The sequence below is a fragment of the Chenopodium album genome, chromosome 16 (genome assembly GCF_948465745.1).
Source record: "Chenopodium album chromosome 16, dcCheAlbu1.1, whole genome shotgun sequence".
In the NCBI taxonomy this organism is placed as follows: domain Eukaryota; kingdom Viridiplantae; phylum Streptophyta; class Magnoliopsida; order Caryophyllales; family Amaranthaceae; genus Chenopodium; species Chenopodium album.
This window is the reverse complement of record NC_137849.1, coordinates 7,304,818-7,322,514: the sequence shown is the minus strand read 5'-3', so window position 1 is coordinate 7,322,514 and position 17,697 is coordinate 7,304,818. Positions and strand designations below refer to the sequence as shown.

General features: G+C 33.8%; 1 protein-coding gene across 1 annotated transcript; it reads left to right on the top strand.

The window, feature by feature from the left end:
• The first annotated feature begins 3,413 nt into the window (after positions 1-3,413).
• LOC145584820 (nuclear distribution protein nudF-like) lies at positions 3,414-17,075 on the top strand. The gene is made up of 8 exons (XM_081641609.1): positions 3,414-3,737; positions 4,761-4,947; positions 6,241-6,338; positions 8,923-9,028; positions 11,504-11,721; positions 12,192-12,234; positions 15,372-15,625; positions 16,574-17,075. The coding sequence occupies exons 1-8, from the start codon at positions 3,577-3,579 to the stop codon at positions 16,974-16,976; spliced, it is 1,470 nt and encodes a 489-aa protein (XP_081497735.1). The 5' UTR covers positions 3,414-3,576; the 3' UTR covers positions 16,977-17,075.
• Positions 17,076-17,697: the final 622 nt, after the last annotated feature.

Here is a 17,697-nt window from a genome sequence, read left to right as displayed (position 1 = left end):
TATAAGTTGGTTACTTTGTGTTTTTTTATTAGTCGTATAACTTTAATTTAGGTTGAACTTAATAACCCCGACGGAAGTTTGAAATGCATTTTTTGGGCCAAACATTACATTTAGTACCAAAAAATTAGGCAAAATATATTGGACCCGTTTCGGACCCGGATCTAGACCCGGATCCGTTGGACTCGTCGGATCTGGATCTGGGTCTCCATTTTCCAGACCCGACAGATCCGGGTCGATCTGGATCCTAGATGGTCGAATCTGGATCCTAGATACAAAAACGGATCAGGATCCCGGGTCCATCCAGACCCGATCCAGATCCGACCCGTTGCCATCCCTAGTAAGTGATAGGATTAAAAATCCTATTTTTTAAAATTTCATGTTAAACGTTAAGTGTTTTTAGAGGCCATTGAGGAGAAAAAGAATACGAAATTATTTGTGATATACGAAGTACAATATATAATGATCATATTGTTAATATAATGGTAAACTTTTCCAAAAATATACTTCGTATTAAGTTAGAGGAGAGAGACAGCTAATTAAAAAGAAAAGTTTTATATGTGGTTGGCCACATTGTGTGGCAGGGGTTACTCGAGTTACTTGGTCAAGAGTTACTTAAGGGATTCGGTCAGAAGTTACTTAAGGGGTTCGGTTAGGGGTTAGTTAAAATACTCGATCATGGGTTAATTAACAGGTTACTCGGTCAGGGGTTACTCGGTTATGAGTTACTCGAGTTACTTGTTCAAGGTTTACTTGAGGGGTTCGGTCAAGGGTTACTAGAGGGGTTCGGTCAGGAGTTAGTTACTCGGTCATGGATTACTTAAGGGGTTACTCGGTCAGGTTTCACTCGAGGGGTCGGGTTGCTCGGTCATGGGTTACTCGAGTTACTCTGTCGGGATTTAATTTAGGGGTTACTTGAGGGGTTCGGTTAGGGGTTACTCGGTCATGAGTAACTTGAGGTGTTCGGTTAGGAGTTATTCGGAGATGGGTTACTCGGTCAGAGGTTGCTCGATCAAGGATTACTCGAGTTACTCGGTCAAGGGTTTACACGAGGGGTTCAGTCAAGGGTTACGAGTTACTCGGTCAGGGGTTACTCGGTCAGAAGTAACTCGAGTAACCCTTGATCGAGTAACTCGAGTAGCCCAGCCACACGATGAGACCAGCCACACAGAAAAATCCCCCCATTTAAAAATGAGGTGGCCAGTGGCGCAAGTAGAAATGAGGGAAAAAATATGATTTAATGTGGGTATTGATTGTTAGTTCATTGAGTTGAATTATTTTTCAAATCTTTCCATACAATTTAAGAATTAAAAAAAAAAGGTTGTTTTCAAGCTGTACTTTGTATATCATTATTTTGAGGGTTAAAAATATATTGTATGGTTAAGACATATTTATAAGTAAATTCATTATTACTCATTAAATCATTTTATTTTAAAATTTTGTGAAATGAATATGAGTATCAAGATTTATAAGCCGTGCATCGCACGGGTGTTATACTAATTTACTACTAGATCATGATGCAGGACCATGATGGACAGAGAAGCTGCCTGCATATCTTTTAGGAGGAGCAAAAGAAAAAAGAGATACTTGAGAATCTAGATTAATAAATTCTATTCTGTCAAAAATCCAAAAGTCTAGCTTCATTTTCACACTTTGTATATAGTAGTTGAGTAAATGTGTAATTACTAACACATGGGATATATTTGGAAACAATGAAGTTTTGCATGAATTTTCTTTGATTATTGTATCACTTTCCTACCATTGAGAAAGTTGGAAAATAGCCACTTTTAAAATGCAACCTAAAATCTTGGCGCTCTTACATGTGGTTTAATTTTATTCTCTTCCCATATATATACCATATGGTGTGGTTAGTCGCGCATAAAACACGCTGAATCTTTATATAATTAAACATCAATAAAAATTATTTTTTTAAAAAAATTATATATTATGAATCCTTATATTAATATCTAGCCAACAATTTATTTCATGATAAAATATATATATTTATTACGTTTATTTAAAAAAAAAAAAATCAAATTACCCTATAAATGGTCAGTTTTGTGAACAACTATCCGAATTTTTTTTTTGTAAACAACTACTCTATAAAATGCAAAAACTTTAACTAGCACTACCCTTTAACAGATTCCGTCCACTTTTGTGAGACCCACTTTTTTGTTCATTAAGTTTTTCTTTCCCTTCAACAATAGTGTAAAATCAAAAACCCTAAATTTTGAAGTTGTTGAAGACAATTAATCACCAAATTCTAGCAACGTGTAATTTTGTAAATAATTTTTCATTTGTAATATAATGGGTTTAGGGTTTTGAATTTTATTAAATTATCACAAATATGGACTGAATTTAGGTGTTAGGGTTTCAATTGAATTAGGGGTTTTGCATTTTTAGGGTTTAAGGTTTTATTTAAATTAGGGGTTTTACATTACTAGGGTTTAAGGATTCAATTGAATTTGGGGTTTTGCATTTATACGGTTTAGGGTTTCAATTGAATTCGGGCTTTTGCATTTCGGCTTTAGTGTTTCAATTCAATGGTTATTTTTGCTATTTTTTTTTTCAAAGTTTCATATGTAGAATGTCTAATAATTCAATGGATTTTTTTCTTTATGATGTTGCATTTGATTGAAGGGGATGCGGATTTTTCAAATTGGTTGATGAAGAATACTGGAATGACATTGTTAGTATAAACCAACTGGTGTTAAATTACTTGTAAAAGAAAGAGATTTTGATTAGTATGATTAACCAAGGTAGAACAAAATGGTGAAAGGTGAAAGAAAATGGAGGAAAATTGAATAAGGGAGGAGTTAGGCATTTGAAATTTTGAATTGAAGAAAATATAGGCCCACAAACGACAAAAGTGGACGACTTCGTTAATGGGTAGTGCTAAACAATTTTTTTTTGCGTTTATGAGGTTGTTGTTTACTAATAACTTTTTCCGAGTAGTTTTTCACAAGCTAGGCCTATTATAGGGTTGTTTTGGACAAAATTTCCTATGACTTATTGTAAATAATTTTGGCTTATTGCTCAGTTTATCTCATCTTCCATTGAACCTATTTGAAAACTAACTAGTGCAATGAGTAAATAGCTCAGTGGAGCTACACTGAGATACACTTACCATATTCTGTGGTTTCAACTCGGGATCGAGCACATTCTTGGATACCCCCACCTACAATTTTCTATTTTCCTCATATGGCTTTTGTAAATAAATTATAATTTTTTTTGAAAACTAACTTTGAAAATAAAATAAAGTATAATCCAATCCAGTTACTAATACTAGATTGATTCCTAGTTCAAATTGGATTAGACTATGGATTGAATTTCATTAACTTTCACCCCTAATAAAAGCCGCAATCACTCAACTCCTATTTTTTTTTTTTCTTTTTCTTTTTAATTCTCCCGCTCTATTTCCCCTTAATTATAAACCCTCAAAATCAATTTCACCCAATTCAATCCAATTCAATCCAATTCTCAACCCTTTTCTTCGATCAAAATCAAAATTGATTGCAATTTCACTAATAAAAAATTACCAGAAAAAAAAAGTCGGAAATTCCATCATCGAAAAACGATATGAATTCATCGAGTTCAACATCAATTACAGACTTAGATGTCGATTCATTGGTACAATGCACAAATTATTTAAGCATTCAAGACATCTCAAACATGGCTATCACCTGCAAATTCTTCCGAACTGCTACCGATTCTGATTCTGTTTGGCACCGTCTCTTCCGGTATTAATTTTCTTTTTTATTTTATTTAATTTGGTTAAAATTTCATTATGATTTGGTAATACTTGAGTTTTGATATGATCGGCATATGTTAATTTTCGTTGTTAAACATTCAAAATAATTCGGGATTTTGCGATTGTATATTTAGCTATTGGAGGGATTCCGAGTAAATCTCTTTGATGAGACTTTGCGATTATATAATACCTCCGTTTCTTATTATTTGCAACAAAGAATTTTTTTATGTCTCACAAATAATACCTTTCATTGCAAATAATAAGGAAACAGAGCTAGTATTTAACGATTGGAGGGTTTGAGTTTTCTTATCAAGATATACAATCGACACATAATTATATAGGCAGTATATTCAATCATATTGATATTATGGTTATTATTATTTTTTTTTTTTCAAATTTATTAAAAAATCCCCATTTGATAAACTTGGAATTTCGCTTTTTTTTTTTTTTTTTTTTTTTTTCTTCTACAATATATTGGTAAGTTTCGTTCTTTATAGTTTGAGCAATGAATAAGAAGTGTATGCTGAGAAGTAGCTAATTGTTTTCCGGTGTGTTTTTTATATTTATATTATTATTATTTTTTAATTTTATTTTATGAATAAGAATTTTTAATTTGTAGTGTAGCTAACTCAAGTCGTGTTTATGTAGTCATGTTCATAGAGAGGGTAATCAAGGGGCTCGTCATATGAATTATTCACCTCCGTAGAACTGAGTTCTCGAGTGTTGATAATTCTGCATCTGTGTTGGATTTTTTGTAAGATGTTTGAGTTCCTCATTGAATAAAGTATAAAACTAATCCTCATGGGGTTTCTAATCCAAAAAACAAAAGAAGTGTATGTAAGATTGCATATCATGATACCTAAGTCCATTCCGTTTTTCAGTGATGATTTGCAATGTGTATTGTTTTTCTGATTAATATATATATATATATATATATATATATATATATATATATATATATATATATATATATATATATATATATATATATATATATATTTTCCAAATTAAGGGAGAAATGGCCAAAGCACACATTTAGTTTAAACTCTCCAGGATCAGCGGTGAGGGAAGCTTATTTAAGCAGGCGTGCAGCAGTGGGGAAGTTTAGCTTTGTTGATCCCTTGGTTGCTGACTTCTATACTGATTCAAGACCTTTCAGTCATGTATTGTTAGGAAAAAATGACATCATTTTTTCGCAGGTATGTTTTACGGTTTTTCCCTTGCTGTATGTATAATTCTTATATATCTACTCATTAACATTTATGAAACTTCTATGTAAATTCTTCAAAAAAAAAAAAAAAAAAAAAAAAGCTTTTATGTAAACTTTGTCCTAAAAGAAAAATCTAGACTAGGATGTTTGTTGAACATATTGAGATTGGTGTTTTATTTAAAATGGAAAAATTGAAAGACCTTTATTGATTCATTTTGAGATTTGTTTCAAATGTCAATATTTGTGAAATGGAAGTGAAAGTGCTTGTTGTGCTCAATTTGAATGGAACAAGGAGAACCATGGTTATTATAATCGCGATCCGGATCTTATGATCCTACGATTGTACAATCCAAAATCATGTCACCAATCTGAATCTTAAGTAGTATCTCAATGATTGTAGCTTACCTTGATAAAAAATTTGGATGGTAAGATATATATATATATATATATATATATATATATATATATATATATATATATATATATATATATATATATATATATATATATATATATATATACACTCTGTGATGTTTGTAAATATGGCCATGTCAATTTAGTTAGTGAAAAACGCTTAAAAAATTAAAAGGAACCGGCCATTCCTTGGAGTCTTCTATTTATTGGATACTTGGAGGCATATCCATTAATTTAAGGTTTTTAGAATAAATAGGTGAGGAGTAAAGAGCTTTATTAGGAGTCCAAGGTTGAGGAAGTACCTTGAGATGTTTGGTTTATGGCTATCTTGAAAGAGCATTTTACTGTCTGACAACACAGCACTGTTGTCACTTCTTTGCATGAATTGCAGATTCATCTAGGACTGTGGGTACATGCTAGGACATGGTTTTGTCTTTCTAGCAGAGTAAATGACCTGAAAATTAGTTTGGGTGGGTATGCTTCCTAGAGAGGACTTTTTTTTATCTGGATATCGGCTGCAACAAATTAATCTTGATGTTCATGACATATTATGTGGCACCTAGATGATGAACTGTTAGCTGTTCCTGCTTAAGAGTTCACTCAATAGCATTTAATCTGCTGCCTTGGCCCATTTTTATGTGTACAGGTGGCTTGACTTTTATTTTACTTGTGCAAATGTCTATAAATTATTAGCTTCTAGCTTTCACATGCTATCTTATTTATGGCATTTGTCCTGCCATAGTCAATGTCAGACAGGCTTTGACATCTTTTATAGGATGAACCCTTTTGCCTTGTCTTAACTACTCAATCAGTTGTTACTTTGTTGCAGTATTATTAAAAGGTTGTGTTATTATATGCCATTCAACAGGGATCACTGGTACGCCTTCTGAAGATTGATGATTTGGTAAATGGTAAAGAGTGCTTGGTTACTTTAAGTGATCATAATGCAAGGATTACATGCATGAGGTAAGTTGAATGCATGTTGTGCTATGTATAACATCTTATGTTATATGTTTGGCTTTTTACCTTTGTTGGATCCGGGAAAGGGGATGGGGAAAAAGGCAGATCATTGTTGTGTTTGGTTCTTTTCTATGGTCATCTCCACCTTGTTGAGTTGATGACCCTGAATACTTGTAATCTTAGCTTAACAAGTGGCAGCATGTAGGGGAATTGTTGTTGTTTGATTCTTCTGAGAAGTGAGAAATTAATTGTAGTTAAGATCATCAAATTACTTCTGGAGCAATAATTTACTATAGAATTTATAGTACGGGACTGTTCTTTTCAGCTTATTTTCAGTTCAGTTCAGCTCAGCTCCAATAAGTTCAGTTTAGTTCGGTTCTTAATTTCCTTATCTCATAAATTATTCATTTTAATTCAATTCAATTCAGTTCAGTTTAGTTTAGCTCCAATAAGTTAAGTTAAGTTCAGTTCAGCTCAGTTCAGTCAATAAGAAAAGGCCTTACATCATCTGGTTTATGGAAAGTTAATTTGAAATTTGCTTTTTTGAAAAGTCCAGGGATTTAGCTCTGAACTCTTTGCTTCTTTTTGTCAAATTCTTCCATGTTGACTATATAACCAAATAATCAACATGGAAGAATTTGACAAAAAGAAGCAAAGAAAGGTAGATTAAGAAAGGTAGTTGCATATTTTTAGGAGTAAAAGTAGTATATTATCCATTGTAAACTATTTTTCAAAAAAAATAAAAAATAAAAAAAAAACTTTAAAAACATTTGGGAAGGATAAAAATGATTTCGGAGGGGAAAAAAGAAGCAAAGAAAGGTAGATTAAGAAATGGGCGGGATTTTAAGGTCTTTTGGAGGGGAAAAAAAAAGAATTGCTTTAGTATAATATTATAGACATAGATTCTTATTTTCCTCCCTCTGATTTTCACCCACTTTCATGTAATCCGGATTCTTGCTTTGTTCAATATTTTGCCAACTTTTCCTTATGATGATTCATGTTAATTAACCCTTGGGGACCAAGGCTTTGTTGTTGTAATTTTTTAAATAAATAAAATTTACGGATTAGCTCTTAAACCTGTAGAAATATGGTGTTATAAAAAGTCAAACAATTAGATTTCAGATTATTATTTTGAGAATGAAGCAGTAGATTATGTAAAGTAATCATCATGCACTTATAGTGATGCTTCAAGTTCTGGTATGCTATACTGCACTAGACTTACTAACATTGCAATGGAATATTACCTATTCTATCTCTTCTCAATTGTGTTCCTGTTCTTTGCCACTTTGTTGCTCCTTTCTGGTCTTTGCTTCTCTGGCTTGGCATTGGTGTTTATCTCTATGGATCAAGTTATGACAATTATCTGTTATGATTGGTTTGACTCTATTGTTAATAATTAGGTGCTGGTTTTAGCAAGAGCTACATTATATTGTAGTTAACTAATTAACTATTGAGACCCACTCTATGTATGTTATATAACTATCATAACATGCATGTTAGTGAAGTCTGGCCTTTTTATAACTTTTTGTAGTTGGTCCTACTTCTAGCTTAATAGTATTAGGCAGTGTTTTGATATCAATCAGCAACATGTTCATGTTATAGCTTTGAAATACGAAGTAGAAGATACCAATAACCATATACTCTGGTGTTTATTTACTTATTTATTTTTTATTCTATGAGGTAGAAGTTTCAGACCACCTCCAAGAAAAGAAACCCATAATATCAGTTTGGAGATTAGAAAATTCCTTTTTTGTTTCACATATCTCCATACCTTTAGATTTGTTATTGGTAAGATTCATTATAAGTCAAATTGCTTACACTCAACACTGCACCAGTTTTACCTTGCTGCCTTGTTGGTGTTGCGTGATTCTACTTTTCTTAGTTTGCTATTCATCAGTTATGTTTTTGAATATTTGCATGTTGTCCTACTGGTAGGTCTTACATCATGTGTGGAAAAAACTCAATAAATGTTCATTTTTCCCATCTACTCCCTTTCTCACGTTGGTCAATCATAATTGGACCGTATAATATTTCCATCAACAGCCAATAAGTGTTATATACTTATATTCCAAGTTAATTTAGCTGTAAATTCAGAATGTAAGTATAATAAATTAGGAACACATAGGCTTGTTACTGTATTTTCTGATATATAATTTGCAAGGAATCAATATCAAGAAGAGGGCATATTAGTCATAGTCCATTAGTAGTGACTTGGGAAATAAGTTAGAGGTTTGTTATGAGAGTTTTTCTATATATAGGCCTCATGAGGAGGAATAAGGATATGTTGAATATTGTGCGGTTTTGTTATTGGGAGAGAGTGAGCCTCTCGAAAGCTCGTATTAGGAGAGCATCCACCTCTCGAAAGTGGAACTATCATCCAATTTAGTGTAATTCTCATCTAATCAATATAATCATCATCTTCCTTCTGTTTTTCTTCCATTTATATTGCTGGAAACCATGCTAATGCCTAGCATAATTCTGCCTTTTAGTGGAGTCTAAAATAAAGATTCTGATAGTGTTAAATCACTTTGGTTGAAGCAGCTTATATATCACTTTAATCACTAATTACACAAATATGTATATTTTGCAGGTTATTTCCAACCAATGACGCATCTTTTATTCGAAGTGAGGCACAAAACAATGACACTGTATTAATAACCTCAAGTTCTGATCGCACGATACGTCTTTGGTGGAAGGTATGGTGTTTTTTTCTGTTGTTTCCATGACATGTCAATTCTTAAGGCTATAGTTAGCATGAGGGAATGGAATACTTATGATTAAAAAAGTTCAATGATAGTTTATTTTTTTGGAACAAAAAAGGCTTTTGTCATTGAACTTTGGTGGCACATAACATTCAAGTAATATTCATTACTTTTTTGTTTTTTTTTTTTTTTTTTAAATATTTTCCTTGGAGTGTGAATAAAGGATATCATAGAGGCATTAATAGGTTAATAAAAGGATTTATTGAATCATTTCTGTGACAAACACAAATTTTTGTGAATTGTGATGATTGGTTAGTTGATACAATAAACTACATAGTAGTTATCAGTAAATAGTTTCTTGATAGATCTTGACTCATGTGCTAAGGATTACTTAAGTTTGAGTTTCTTACAAAAATGATGGCAATTTTTCTTTGTAATTTTTTGAATAATGTATTATGATGAATAAGTTATTGCATATCAAAATTGCACAAGACAGTGCTGTGTTTGGTAGGAAGGAGAGACAAAGCTTGAATTTGTGTAGAGAGAATTTTCACTTCTATGTCTTTCAAGTTTTTGAATTAGTATAATATAAAAATAGACTACTTATTCATTATAAAAAATTTTGTTACCTTCAAAATATCTTGGAGACATGGGTCCTATGTTCAAGCATTCTCTAGCACCAAACAATAATAAACGAGCATCCTGAATATAGTTCTAGAGGGGAAAAAAAAAAAGGAAACATACATCAAATTATAGTTCCAAAAGAATTGTACAGTGGAAGCTTGAAGTTCTTTTTACTCCTTTCATCCCAAAAGTAAAGCCCCATATTTTAGGAACCCGAAGTCGAAGAGGTTTAAGTTGAGGAATTTAGTGGAATTTTATTGAATAAAGTTGAATAAAAAAAGATGATAGTGAGATTTTTTTTATTGGTTTTAAGGGAAGAGAGAATAGAGTGGTGTAAGAGGGGTTTTGTTGATTAGAAGTGAATAAAAAAAGAAGTTAGTGGATGATAGACCCCACCCAAATGAAAAATGGGGCTGTTATGTAGAGAAACGTAATTTGGGAGAAATGGGGCTTTTAATTAGGGACGGAGGAAGTACCATGTTATCCCTATGAGTCTACTGCAAACAGCCTCTGCACAGTCTACAGCCGGTCCGCCTAAACCACCCTCGGCATAATAACTGTCTGGTTATTGTATTGCAGTTGAATTGGCCATTCCACAACTTCAGACGCCTCCATAGAATAACTGAATGGAGAAACAAATTTCAAAGTATTTTGATGCTTTATGACCACTTTATACCTACGATATCGAGCACTCGAGCTGTGCTGGTTCACTTTTGCCTCATCATTTTTTTCTTTTAGTTTGAAGTAAAATAAGGTGATGATCTGTAATGAACCAGCCATAGGAGGGGCATAAGGAATTGCTTAGTAAATCAATTAGGAAGCTCAAGTGAAAAGGCAGGAAAGTTAGAGAAATGAAAAAAGGGGATTTATGAGAAGTTTATATTAGTTTTACTAATTTAGCTTTGTGAGAAGTCTATATAATCTCTCGAATTTGAAATCTATCTTTAATTTTCTATAATTTCAATTTTCATTTTCAGCTCTTTATCATTTTCTTTCGACATGGTTATTTATAGCATGATCAATGTTATGATTAGCAATGGAATTTACACGCTCTACAAATTACAATTTAATTGACACCAAAAGATGTGTATGAGTGGTGATTGATTATAGAAATGCTACATCCTCAAACCTTGTAAAAAAGATCACCAATCAAAGCAAGATTATCAGTATTATAATCCAATATTTAGTTTTCATCTCAAAATAAAAGTGTCTGACATGGGTAACAACTAACAAGCTGGTCTCCTAAGCAATAAAAATTTAGTTATTGTTATTTGGGTGAAAAGAGATAGTAGTAAAAGTATTTCAGTAGCTCTTTAATGGGTTGTGCTTATGATGCCATCTTTTGATCCAAGCTTATTACTTCCTCCATGCCATAGTGTTGGTTACATTTGCTGTTTTGGGCGTTTCACTTTGTTGGTTACGTTTCAATTATTTCCTTGGTTAAAATTAATTTTCTACACATTTTCCCTCATATATACCTACTTTCAATGCAACTCTTCCCATTTACTAAAACATTTACCTACTCCCAAAATAACTATTCCTATTTCCCAAAATTTTTACCTACTCTCAAAGACCCAAAGCAAATAGTCCCATTTTCCAACATTTAATACATTTATACTTGATATATGTGACATCTAATCATTGCTTTCCACTATCTTCTTTTCCTGAATAACTGCATTAAAACACCAAATGTAACCAACAATTTGAAACGGAGGGAGTTCTATATTATAATGCATTTAATGAAAATCAATTTCATCTCTCATCTTCATCCATTGCTGAAGATTTTTGACCTTTGCTTACTACTTTGTGGTTCTCAGTTTTTTTTTTGTTTTATATCCATTACAGGGTTCTTGCTTTCGATGTTTTAGAGGTCATAATGGTCCTGTTTCTGCACTCTCAGATAAATTATTGGGTGACAAGGGTAGCAAAGTGCTTGCTAGTGGCGGAGAAGATGGCACAGTTCGTCTGTGGTCTCTGAGTTCAAGTGGCAAACGTGGTCAGCATGCCCTGAATGTCACATTGCATGGGCATGAGAAACCGATTAAATTATTGTCAGTTGCCGGGTATGGGCTTCATTTTGACAAAAATTTACTGTGTGTCTACTTGGACACTGTAATTGTTACAGCCAGAATAGTTATGGATGGTCTGGTTATATCTCCTGTTTGTAGTGATGCATCATTACTTCCATGTTCCATTTACTAGAAAGAAGCTTCTTTATTATGTTCCCTAAATTGCAGTTTACACCTGAGCATAAAATATTATCTAACTTCCATGTTAAAAGTGAAGATTAACAAATAGGACCTTTCAAGGTTGTTCCCCTTCTTTTTTTAATTACCTCATCCTTATTATATCTCTCTGCATTACTTCCTTATATTTAGTAGTTATGCTCAAAATTCTGGCCTTCAGTACTCCCTTTATGTTCAGGCATATTGCTTCTATTCTCATGTCCATAGCATCAATGCATTTCTTGCTGTTGATTTTTGTAAACTTCTGATGTGAGAATCATGCACTTTTCTTTTCTTGTGCTTTTCAGGCACAAACCTTCGCTTTTGGTCAGTGTTGCAACAGATTCAAAGGTATTGCATTGTTTTTCTTCTAATTCTTTTGCCCCCCACCCCCTCACCCCCCCCCCCCCCCCCCCCCAAAAAAAAAAAAAAAAAAAAACCTTTTCTGAATAGTTAATACTTTCTCATGGAGAAGGAAAAGTTGTAGGGGAAGTTGTTTGAAAAAGTTGATTGCCAATTGAATTTACTTGCAAGAAATGACTAAATGACTAGTGTATATATATATATATATATATATATATATATATATATATATATATATATATATATATATATATATATATATACGGATTATATATATATATATTTATAGTTTTCTCGAGATAAGATTGTCTACACCTTTCCTCTCCTTTGTTTTCTTCTTTTCTGAAAGGCGCAGATGTGGTTTGGCCGAAGTGCTAGTGTGTTTTTTGTTCAACATACCCTCAACCATACGTTATCACTCCCTGCTGTATAAAAGTACTAATTGTTATAAAAATAACAACTCCTTTGATCTCTCAACAAATTTGCTCGTGCGTAAGTATATAGTGTTTAGGATTCAGGGATTAGTAGTTTATCAAGAAATTCCATAGTGGATATTGAATTTTTGAACTAAAACAATAGAAGGACTAGGCTTTAAATAAACTAAAAATCATGGTATGAAGAAACAGTATGTAAATCTTCCTAATAGCAAAGAGTGCACCTTTTGCGGGAACAATGGACATCTCAATAACTCATGTTCCAAGAAGAATGCTAGTAATTAGTAAAAACAAAGCACATGCTTAACAAATCTGGAGTAAGAAATCTGATTTCAAATTTGTAACAAAGGAACCCGTGGAAACTTAGGGTTTTTTTTATTAACATTTACACTATGTTTGGATACCAATTTAGAAGGGAAAGGAGGGGGAAGGAAATAGGAGGAAGGGAAGGGAGAAGAAAGGAAGAGGGAAAGTGGAGCTTCATTTTCCCTCCAAATCTCTCCAATTTTGGAGGGATAGTGTTTATTAAAAAGAGAAGGGAAAATGAATCCCTCCCTCTGCCTCCTCTTCCTTCTCTCAATCCATTATCCAAACAAGGTGACTTGTCCCCTTCCCTTTCTCTTCTTTTCCTCTATCCAAACAATGTGTTAGTTTTCTTTCCCCTTCTAGTGAGAGGAGCAAAACATGGTACCTCGATAGTGGTTAATGCTGGAGACAATTCTAAATTTCTTTCACTGGTTGCCTACTATGGAGTCAATAAGAAAGGTTAAATTATTGTTGTAGGAAAAATTATAATGCCGAGTTCCCATGCATCTAATGTATGTTTTTGAGGGTCTGAAGTACAACTTGTTGAGCATATCACAATTATGTGATAAAAGAAACTTTGTAATTTTTATTACATTGCAAAATCATCGACGAAGAGGGAGTACTTATATAGTGGATCTAGATACTAATCCTAAAAGTAACTTAAATTGTGTTAATGTTATTTAGGATAATCCACCTCTTTGGCATTAAAGATTTGGATATGCTAGTTTCTCATATCAAGTAACAAGAAAACTAGCACGACCAAACCTTTTATGCCAACGAAGTGGATCATCCACAATTACACCAAGACAATTTAAGTTACTTTTGGAATATCGGATTTTGATCCACTATTTTGATTGTTCCCTCTTTGAGTTCCTTCAACAATAATATTGCATATGCTATTGTTGATGATTTGACAATGTTTAGAAGTAAAACTTGCAAAGTTTCCTTTGTCACAGAATTGTGATTTGCTCTACAAGTTAGGCTTCAGACCCTCGATTAAATATACATATCAATTGCATTGCATGAGAACTTGACCTTCCAATCTTTCCTATAACAATAATTTCAACTTATTTATTGTCACTAGAGGTTACATTTCCTCCACAGTAGGCATCTAGTTAGGGATGTCAATGGGGCGGGTCAAGTAACAAAACTTTTGTCTCTGTCATGCGTTTGGAACAACCACTGTCAAGTTACCATATGTTGCTCCCCTTACTAGTGTCTCCAAGAAAACTAAGTAATTGTTAGTTACAGGAACCAGATTCCCTTGTGTTCCTTTGTTACAACTCTGGAATCAGATTTCTTTTTTAAACATGTGCATTATTTTTTCTGATTACTGGCATTCTTCTTGGAACGTGAGTTATTCAGATGCCCAGGGTCCCACATAATCCTCTTATAGAGTTAATATGTTACACACCAACCACACTAAATATCAATTAAGCTTATATCTAGGGACTAGAATCAAAAGCAGAGTTTGGATTGGTATTTTGTTAGCACCCAACTCTTGCGTGGGACCAGATCTAGATCCTTTGTTCTCCTCTTAAAGATGTGAGTTTTTATCTTATGGCTTGATGTTCATAACAGGCTTCCCAAAGTTGAAATTCTGCAAAAATGGGCATTTTTTGAACACCCATGTACTTGCCCCTTGTAATGGTGCAGATGTAAAACAGTACCTTTTCTTCAACTGCCCATATTCTAGCATGAGGCAAAAGCAGTTCTAGTTGGGTAGAAGCCTGATTGTAGACTGTTGTTGGTGTTGGCCTCTCCTAGGTTTTGATTAAATGATTTTTGCAGTAAATTTGGATCTCTGTTTTCCAATGCCCTTATTGTGTATTTGAATATTTTCACAAAGCCACAGAAAAGTTAGGTTTGACGCTTAAATTCATATGTGGCCTGTTAATTAAACTGGAGCGAGTAGCTTTGAGTATCTATCCTTGGTGCAAAGGATCAAAAGGACAAGGATGTTCAATACTTCTTGCTGACTTTAGTTGTGAAAGAATAATGAAGTCTAGAAAATTAGATCAAAACTTTGTTTGCCGAGATGATGACTGGAAACCACCTTCTGCTGCTATCACTGGAACTGTAACCTTGTATAACTTTTTGGTTGGATGAGCCGAAAATTCTTTTATAACTATTCACTATATCTTTGTATTAGACTATTAGGCCTTTGCAAATAAGGAATGAGGGTATCTAGGGTTGGGAATAAGTATGACAAATTATCCTATGTGTTTCGAGTTTGAGTTGTCTATGACCAATCAAACACTTTAGCTGAGATCTTACTCTGTAACGTCTTTGTTCTTTACTCTATTATGCTGAATACCCACTATGTATATATATAAAGGATGATTAATTATTTGCTCTGCTTCATGTTGGTCATGTATAAAACAGATCAGAGTGTGGGACTCTACCCTAGCGTCTGCATCTCGGACATCTAGTTGTGTGGGAATGACCTCTGTGCTAGGCACTCCTGTCGGAATCAAATGCTTTGAGTCAATGGTTTATGTGGCTGCTGGTAACTCTGTTCAGGCAATAGATTTGAGAACAATGAAGAAGGCTTTTACTGCTGCTGTTTGTCAACCAGAGCTTTATTCATTTGAGATGCTTCCTTCCAGATTATTGATCTGTACTGGCGGAAAAAACAAGTATGTATTCCTGAGCTAAATAAATACTTGTTACATCATTTTGCAGTACTTTTTGAGTGGCAGTTAATCTGTCTGAATTCTCCCTTTCTGGCTTTCAATACAACATATAAATTTGACTGTACTGGAACCTTTCTTATTTGATTTAAATAAGCAAATATGGATATGCAATTATGCAACCAGATTTGGAAGGTCTTTTGCACCCTCATAAAATTATCATTGTTATCCCTTACACTATGTTTGGATATAGAGAAATGGAGGGAAGGGAAGAGAAGAGAAAAGGAATGATGCATCATCCTTTATTTGGATAGCTAATGCAAGGAGGGAAGGGGAGGGAATTGAAAGGATCTATTTTCCTTCCCCTTATAAAACAATTCTCTCCATTGTTGGAGTGATTTGGAAGGAAAATGGAAGCTCCCTTCTCCCTCCCCTCACCTCCCTTTCCCTTCCCTCTTTTTCCTTCCCCTCCCTTTCCCTTCACTATTGTTATCCAAACATAGTGTCAATATATTTGACAGGACTACTATATCATTTTAGATAATATTTGAGGCACTCATTTTCTGTTACTCTGTTTTAGAAAGACATCAAATTTGTAATTATGATATATCCCCATCCAAATTATCTCAAAAGCCCTCTATTAATTCTCAAGCCTCCAAACAGCCCCCATATTCCCATAATGCGCCCCTGATTTGTTAATAATGTATATTACATTTACAAGTTAGGCACTGCTTCTTATGATTCCAATTAGGCAACTTCATAAAAACACTAATTCATGTTGTTATGGACACATTAGGAAAACTTGTAGGATAATCATGTTCTCTTGATGGGAATAGATATGTCGGGTCTCACATGTTGGAATTTCTGGTCACTCGTCACAGTTTGTAGTTTCACATTTTCAATTTGCATGCTTCCTTGGCTACTATTGCAGAAGATAATTATTTGTTCTTGCAGAGCTTTGTTATGGGATGTCCGGAAAAGCCAAGATGGTTTAAATTCAAGGCCGGTAGTTGAGATGGAGGGTCACAATGGTCCAGTTACTCAAGTATATGTCGACCCATACAAGATAGTTACTGGTGGTCCTGATGACTTTTTCACTAACATTTGGGACGTTGACACTGGTGCTCTCACTAATACCTTGAATTGCAGTCCTTCGGAGCTAACTTGTTCCAGGATAGGGTGTAATTCAATGGCTGCTGATGGGTGTCGAATCGTTACTGCCTGTTCTGGGGACAATGGACTTTTACGCTTCCGAGACTTCAGCAATGCTTCTTGCTCTGTCTCTTCATACAAGGATGCTGCGTCTTCCAGATTTTGGAATTCGAACTCCTACAGTGATTCAGATTCTGATATGTAAACTTTCTCCTTCAACCTTGTGCATTAAAATGTGTTATTATTCGATTGTAACATTTGTAAGTTTGTAACTGTCATTCTTCATCATTTAGCTAAATGCCAAGTATTCTCATTTTATGTTGTTCATTTCCTTCTTATTATTATTGAATGACTGATGGTTCAACTTCATTGCAGAAAGAGAAAAGCACAATGAGTGTTTGATTTGGCTTATAATAATCCCAAAGTAGAAGGTTAAGCTTATTAACGAGTGTTTGATTTGGCTTATAATAATCCCAAAGTAGAAGGTTAAGCTTATTAACGTTCAATTTGTGGAGTTTGAATTTTCCAGTAGGAAAATGCTTACGAGCAAGCTAGCCCTAGGTAGGAAGAAGGAATGCACACAATTGATTTCTAACAGTTTGCATCTAAACTCTAATAGATGATAGAGCACATGACATCTTTTATACGAAGTAAAGATATCAAGTATTCCATACATATACATCTACAACTTCGATCATACCTCCCCAGCCAAATATGTGGGCCATGTGGATCGGTAACTGCATCCGGAAATTGTGTTGCTGTTTACAACCCTTGACACTCTCTACCAAATGCAGCTCCATGTTTTTGTTCAATCACCACCATATTGGCTGTCATACTCGCCTCACCATTACCCCCTCCAAAAAAAAAACACCATGATACTTTTAGAATCAAAGTACTCAATATCGAGCGCCTATGAAATCGACCGC